The sequence below is a fragment of the Oncorhynchus gorbuscha genome, linkage group LG03, assembly GCF_021184085.1.
Source record: "Oncorhynchus gorbuscha isolate QuinsamMale2020 ecotype Even-year linkage group LG03, OgorEven_v1.0, whole genome shotgun sequence".
In the NCBI taxonomy this organism is placed as follows: Eukaryota; Metazoa; Chordata; class Actinopteri; order Salmoniformes; family Salmonidae; genus Oncorhynchus; species Oncorhynchus gorbuscha.
The window spans coordinates 22,526,072-22,533,862 of NC_060175.1; the positions used below are offsets into that span (position 1 = coordinate 22,526,072).

Here is a 7,791-nt window from a genome sequence, read left to right on the forward strand (position 1 = left end):
AGGAAAAATGTTTTTTTTTAAAGACAATTGAGACAAGGATTGTGTATGTGTGCAAATCCGAGGGTGAATGGGCAAGACAAAATATTTAAGTGCCTTTGAACAGGATATGGCTCACATCAACATCATCATCCCGGAAACCCTAGACCCACTACAATTCACATACCGCCCCAACAGATCCACAGATGACGAAATCTCAATCACACTCCACACTGCCCTTTCCCACTTGGACAAAAGGAACACCTATGTGAGAATGCTGTTCATTGACTACAGCTCACTGTTCAACACCATAGTTCCCACAAAGCTCATCACTAAGCTAAGAACTCTGCAACTGAATCCTGGACTTCCTGATGGACTGCCCCTAGGTGGTAAGGGTAGGCAACAACACATCTGCCAACAACACATCTGCCAACACATCTGCCACGCTGATCCTCAACAGTGGGGCCCCTAAGGGGTGTGTGCTTAAACTTTTCCTGTACACCCTGTTCACCCATGACTGCTTGGCCAAGCACGACCAACATCATCATTAAGTTTGCTGACGAAACAACAACCTGATCACCGACAGCGATGAGACAGCCTTTCGGGAAGGAGGTCAGAGACCTGGAGGTGTGGTGCCAGGACAACAACCTCTCCCTCAATGTGAGCAAGACAAAGGAGCTGATCGTGGACGACAGGAAAAGGAGGGCCGAACAGGCCCCCATTAACATCGACAGGGCAGTAGTGGAGCGGGTCGAGATTTTCAAGTTCGTTGGTGTCACCAACAAACTATCATGGTCCAAACTCACCAAGACAGTCGTGAAGAGGGCAAAACAACACATTTTCCCCCTCAGGAGACTGACAAGATTTAGCATGGGTCCCCAGACCCTCTAAAAGTACTACAGCTGCACCATTGAGAGCCCTGACTGGTTGCAGCACCCCTGGTATGGCAACTGCTCGGCATCCGACCGTAAGGCGCTACAGAGGGTAGTGCGTATGGCCCAGTACATCACTGGGGTCAAGCTTCCTGCAATCCAGGACCAATATACTTGGCGGTGTCAGAGGAAGGCCCAAAAAATTGTTAGAGACTCCAGTCACCCAAGTCATAGGGTGTTCTCTTTGCTACAGCACAGCAAGCGGTACCAGAGTGCCAAGTCTAGGTCCAAAAGGCTCCTTAACAGATATACCCCCAAGCCATAAGACTGCCGAACAATTAATAAAATTGCCACCCAGTGTATTGAGCAATCAAGTGAGAATGGACTTGGGCAGGGAGGTGACCGATGGTCGCTCTGACAAAGCTCGAGAGTTCATCTGTGGAAATGGGAGAACCATCCAGAAGGGCAACACTCCACCGCAGCACTCCACCAATCAGGCCTTTATGGTAGAGTGGTCAGACGGAAGCCACTCCTCAGGAAAAGGCACATGACAGCCCGCTTGGAGTTTGCCAAAAGGCATCTAAAGGACTCTCAGACCATGACAAACAAGATTCTCTGAACCAAGATTGAACTCTTTGGCCTGAATGCCAAGCGTCACGTCTGGAGGAAATCTGGCATCATTCCTATGGTGAAGCATGGTGGGGACAGCATCATGCTGTGGGGATGTTCTTTAGCGGCGGGGTCTGGGAGACTAGTCAGGATTGATGGAAAGATGAATGGGGCAAAGCACAGAGAGATCCTTGATGAAAATGTGCTCCAGAGCGCTCAGCACCTCAGACTGGGACGACGGTTCACCTTTCAACAGGACAATGACCCTAAACACACAGCCAAGACAACACAGAAGTGGTTTCGGGACAAGTCTCTGAATGTCCTTGAGTGGCCCAGCCAGAGCCCGGACTTGATCCCAATCGAACATCTCTGGAGAGATCTAAAATGAGCTGAGCAACGACGCTCCCCATCCAACCTGACAGAGCTTCAGAGGATTTTAGAGAAAATGGGAGAAACTCCCAATATACAGGTGTGCCAAGCTTGTAGCGTCATACCCAAGAAAACTCAATGCTGTAATCGCTGCCAAAGGTGCTTCAACAAAGTACTGAGTAAAGGATCTGAATACTTATGTAAATGTATTATTGCCGTTTTTTATTTTGTATAAATTTGCCAAAAATTCTAAACCTGTTTTTATGTTTAATATATTTTAAAATAAGGCTGTAAGGTAACAAAATGTGAAGGGGTCTGAATACTTTCCGAAGGCACTGTATATCTAATATCAATCAATTACGGTATCAAAGGCTTTAAAAGTCATTTGAATTTTCCTTACTCTAGACAAATTGCCAGGCGTTCAATTGGGCTGATGGACTCCCGGTAGTTGGTATCCATCCGGGAGATCCTGTCTCCAACCATCTGGAGCAGGTGACCGAACTGGCTTCGGTCCAGACAAAAGTAGCTTTGGAATTCCTTTGCAAACAGTCAAAACTCTTGAATGAGACGGTGGAACTCCCCTGCCTGCTTTTGGGACTTCAACCATCCCTGGACCCACACAGACCAGCGCTTTCGGGGGGGCTGGTCCCAGTCCAACAGCACAATCAAGACCAGCTTGCACAACATTGGTCTCATTGTTGAAAGAGCCTACTCTCTACTATCTTGACTATTTATTATTGTAATTTCCTCCAACTATGATTTTTTAGATTAAATTATATTATAGGCTGTCACAAATGTGTAGATATCATCGAATAAATAATGTTTTCTACTTTGTAAATCATTTTAATAAAAAATTCTAGTCACACATTTAAAATTATGTAATCCCACAATATTTTTACTAGATATGTGTGAAGTTCAACATTCACAGTTTGCTACTTTCTGTCAAGTCTAGGCATACAATTTGATGCATTCGTTCGATGCATATGTTTGATAAATCCAACATATGGACCACACAGAATGCATTGCAACTGCCGCTGCAAGGCAAACACAACGTTCCATTGGAAATGAATGTACTTCTGGTGTAACCAAAACGCAATGACTCAGTCCGTGTGATCTAGGTGTAACGTCTTCATCACACCTATCGTGTTATTATGCAAAATGGTATGCAACATCCTCTGGATACGTGTGCAACAAAAGTTCAACATTCACCTTCTGCTACCATTTCCTTCAAGCCGTCTACACATACAGTTCAATAAATCCAACATATGCACCACACAGAACACACTGCAACTGCCTCCGCAACACAATGCTGCAAGGCAAATGCAGTGTTCCATTGGAAATGAATGTACCTCTGGTGTACCAAAATGCAATAACAGTCAGTATGATCGAAGCATAAATGTTTTCATATTTCATTTATGTTTGTTGAATCGTGTTTAATATGCCAGAACAGTAAATGTAAGCAGCTGATCAGAGCAATAAAGGAAAGGATGCAAAGAAGGAACAGAGGCGAGGAAAGGAATCGACTTCACACTAGTGGGATGTGTCCTGAGTGGTAGCCTACCTAATAACTGTGAGCACCTGTTTGATGAACCACGTGGTTTGCGGCTGAGTTGTTTGGAGTGCATAAAATTGGAATCCAATCTGGTTTTAAAGGTTAGAAAATAGGCGTTCTGTTTTTAAGTTAATTTAAGATTTATCGTTAGAAAATGGCACCTAAAAAAACGGTAGCCTCCGAAGAAGGAATCGCATCTTCTGAATCACCCAATAAAGATGACAAAGTGTCGGGAAAAGCTAAATCCGGTTTGTAACCCATGTGTTGTTTTGGCCAATAAGGGTATCCTAATATTACTGATATTTTGTTAGTTTACGGTTATAAATTGTTATTTTTCATTTTAAGAGTTCAGCAAAGCACCTGGTGTGGCAAGGAAAACCCACCTTCATCCACCAACGATGATAATGGTCAAAGAAGCGCTGAAGGAATTGGACTCTCGAAAGGGTGTTTCCTCGCAGGCCATTCGTAGTTACATAACAGAGAAATATCCATATTTGGATCAGGTGAGGTTGAAGTACATGATGCGCAAGGCCCTGAACAAAGGAATCGAGAGCGGGCTATTAGCGAGGCCACCTAACTCCACTGCAAGCGGCGCACAGGGGAGGTTTCGGGTAAGTGACCCATAACTATATTTTTATTTTGTTAGGATAATTAACTAGGACTACAGGTGTCAACCAATTAAATACTTTCCTGTGTGGTAGCGTACCTGCCAAATGTGCCTATTGGATTTGGTACCACCTTTTGAATGCACATTTGAGCATCGGTGTTTATTGTACAAGTTGTTACATCAAAACATTGCGTTGAATATGGGTTTGTTGTTTTCTAAAATGTAGTGCGTCGTCACCCTCCCTTTTCAGCTTGCAGTCAGGGGTAAATTGAAGGAGCCCAAGCTTAAGGCCACTGAGAACACTGATCCCAATGTGGCGAAGGTCTCCAAGGCTGGAGCAAAGAAGACCAAGGAGAAGGAAGCAGGTAATCTCTTGTGATCATCAGTCCTTAGGGTTATGTCTAAACCCATCTGCCCAATTGGTTGGGATAATTGTTGCTTATTGAGCAACACATTGCAATGGAGGGGTGGGAATTGCCAGGGACCTTGTGAGGAGTTATCACATACTTAGGTGCTGATGTTCCAAACCCCGATAACGAGCCGACGTATGAAATTGCACGGGGAATGTGTCGTTTGGAGCACGTTTGCACATTGGGAAGATGTCGGTGAGACATCAGAATAGAATGTTTGTCTAACTGATGTATAAACAATGTAGAGTGAAGAATTTAGGCATTCTAAATTAATCTGCAGGACTTTGGGCAGATGTATTTGTGCTATCTGGGAACATATTGCTCACTGTCTGCTGTAGAGCATGAGAAATTAGTTTTAATCAGCCATGGAAATGTGCTGAAACTTATTGGTTCACTAATTAAACAGATGGTGCACAAGCTATAGGATGAACAATGCGCTACCTAGAGAAAATAATTGCTACTTCGAGTCTAGGTATTGGTATATCGCAGTAATATTTCTTTGTCAGAACAATGCTCATTCATGACTTTTATTCGTATCTCACTTCTCCTTTTTGTGGTGTCCATGATTGCATATCGCTCCATTTACATCACTAGTTTCTGAGAGAACTACAGCCAAAAAGAAGACTTCAGAGGCAAGTTTTTTTTCTTATGACTATTGGCATAGTTCAAGTGGTTTTAGTGAGTAAGCAGTTTATGTACCTTGGTCATAATGGGTACTGTTCCGTTTGGGCTTTATCATGGCAAAATGTTAGCTGTAATCAATGGGTGATTGTATGGCAAATCTGACAGTCAATTTCATGTTCAAGGATGCAAAACCCAAGAAGGCTCCTGGTGGCTCCAAGGTGGCCCCTACGAAGAAGCCCAAGGCAACGAGGCCTGCAGTGGAAGGAGGGGCTGAGGACCAGCCCAAAGCACTGAAGACTACCAAAGCAGCCAAGAAGGGCGAGGGGGCAGCCAAGAAGGGCGAGGGGGCAGCCAAGAAGGGCGAGGGGCAGCCAAGAAGGGCGAGGGGGCAGCCAAGAAGGGCGAGGGGGCAGCCAAGAAGGGCGAGGGGGCAGCCAAGAAGGGCGAGGGCAGCCAAGAAGGGCGAGGGGGCAGCCAAGAAGGGCGAGGGGGCAGCCAAGAAGGGCGAGGGGGCAGCCAAGAAGGGCGAGGGGGCAGCCAAGAAGGGCGAGGGGGCAGCCAAGAAGGGCGAGGGGGCAGCCAAGAAGGGCGAGGGGGCAGCCAAGAAGGGCGAGGGGGCTCCTGCTGCTAGAGCCACAGGGAAACGAGGCAAGAATGGAGCAGCTGAGTGACTGATCTCCTTTCATCCAAATGTGGGTTTTAAAGATTCCGTATGTTTTTGAATAAAGCTTATTTTTTGAAGTTGTTGCGGTATCCTTTAGTGTAGACCTGCATACTAAACTCAGCAACAACAATGTCCTCTCACTGTCAAGTGTTTGTTTTCAGGAAGCTTAACATGTGTAAATATTTACACGTGGTCTGCCACTGCGAGTACGCTCAGCTGTCCGACCTGTAGCGCTGTCTTAGGCGTCTCACAGTACAGACATTGCAATTTATTGCCCTGGCCACATCTGCAGTCCTCAATCCTCCTTGCACCATGCCTAAGGCACATTCATGCAGATGAGCAGGGACCCTGGGCATCTTTTTCAGTCTGTCGAAAGGCCTCTTTTTTTTCTTAGTGTCAAGTTTTCATAATTGTGACCTTAATTGCCTACCGTCTGTAAGCTGTTAGTGTCTTAACGACCATTCCACGTTCATGGGAAAGTGTTTAAACCCTTTACAAATGATCTGTGACGGTATTATCTTTGAAAGACAGGGTACTGAAAAAGGAACGTTTCTTTTTTGGCTGAGTTTTACCTCAGCAAAAAAACAATTATGGATTTTAGTCTCCCCTGGGAAATTCAAATATACCAAAGATTGTTGTAATCAAATTTTATTTGTCACATACACATGGTTAGCAGATGTTAATGAGAGTATAGCGAAATGCTTGTGCTTCTAGTTCCGACAATGCAGTGATAACCAACAAATAATCTAACTAACAATTCCAAAACTACTGTCTTATACACAGTGCAAGGGGATAAGGAATATGTACATAAGGATATGAATGAGTGATGGTACAGAGCAGCGTACAGTATATACATATGAAATGAGTGTGTAGACAAAGTAAACAAAGTGGCATAGTTAGGGGCTAGTGATACATGTATTACATAAGGATGCAGTCGATGATGAGTACAGTATACATACATATGCATATGAGATGAATAATGTAGGGTAAGTAACATTATATAAGGTAGCATTGTTTAAAGTGGCTAGTGATATATTTACATTTCCCATCAATTCCCATTATTAAAATGGCTGGAGTTGGGTCAGTGTCAATGACAGTGTGTTGGCAACAGCCACTCAATGTTAGTGGTGGCTGTTTTAACAGTCTGATGGCCTTGAGATAGAAGCTGTTTTTCAGTCTCTCGGTCCCAGCTTTGATGCACCTGTACTGACCTCGCCTTCTGGATGATAGCGGGGTGAACAGGCAGTGGTTCGGGTGGTTGATGTCCTTGATCTTTATGGCCTTCCTGTAACATCGGGTGGTGTAGGTGACCTGGAGGGCAGGTAGTTTGCCCCCGGTGATGCGTTGTGCAGTCCTCACTACCCTCTGGATAGCCTTACGGTTGAGGGCGGAGCAGTTGCCGTACCAGGCGGTGATACAGCCCGCCAGGATGCTCTCGATTGTGCATCTGTAGAAGTTTGTGAGTGCTTTTGGTGACAAGCCAAATTTCTTCAGCCTCCTGATAATTCAACTTTGACCTGAAACAATGATACAAGGCAACGGTGTGCCATATGAACACCTGAGCGGCAGGGTAGGCTGGAGTGTTTGTATTAATGTATCCCCTCCTGTGATTCATTGCACCCACCTGGTGTCCCAGGTCTAAATCTGTCCTTATAGGACACGGGCCTATTTTAAAATTAAATGCACTGATACAAGTTTGACTCAAACTTTAAATGCTTGTGGCAGTTGAAACAACTCTTGGGGGCTGGAGAAATTAACCACTCAAATTGACTGAGGCTGTAATTCTACATTTCCAAAGATTGGAGTAAAACAAGCTTGTTAGTTAAGGCTATTTACAATGCCTTAGTTACATTGGTGTACAGTAGTTGAAATGGGGGCATTTAAGTTCTTCATGAGTCAAATTGGTATAGCCATTTAAACCTGTTCAGAGGTAGCCTCTTCTGCCAGGTTAATTGCATTACTAGTACATCCTGTTTGACATTTGATGCCAAAGTGGGTTCTCCCAGCCTTGGATTACCACTACACTATCCATAATCTGAGTGGTTATACAAGGTTGGTGTTCGCTCTAGTCAGGATTAACAATATATTTGCCATGGGTCATAAGTGAA

General features: G+C 44.6%; 1 protein-coding gene across 1 annotated transcript; it reads left to right on the top strand.

Annotated features, from left to right (window-relative positions):
• Positions 1–3,409: 3,409 nt before the first annotated feature.
• LOC124016524 (protein B4) lies at positions 3,410–5,690 on the top strand. Its single transcript, XM_046332109.1, has 5 exons — positions 3,410–3,626; positions 3,724–3,989; positions 4,236–4,350; positions 4,990–5,027; positions 5,202–5,690. The coding sequence occupies exons 1-5, from the start codon at positions 3,533–3,535 to the stop codon at positions 5,688–5,690; spliced, it is 1,002 nt and encodes a 333-aa protein (XP_046188065.1). The 5' UTR covers positions 3,410–3,532.
• The last annotated feature ends 2,101 nt before the right edge of the window (positions 5,691–7,791 follow it).

What these genes read in the sequence shown, in the direction of transcription:
- LOC124016524 (XM_046332109.1), top strand. Translation starts at nt 3,533, where the DNA reads ATGGCACCTAAAAAAACGGTAGCCTCCGAAGAAGGAATCGCATCTTCT. An exon ending in GCGCACAGGGGAGGTTTCGG is followed by an intron (nt 3,990 to 4,235) that starts GTAAGTGACCCA and finishes CTCCCTTTTCAG; the next exon opens with CTTGCAGTCAGGGGTAAATT. An exon ending in CCAAAAAGAAGACTTCAGAG is followed by an intron (nt 5,028 to 5,201) that starts GCAAGTTTTTTT and finishes TTCATGTTCAAG; the next exon opens with GATGCAAAACCCAAGAAGGC.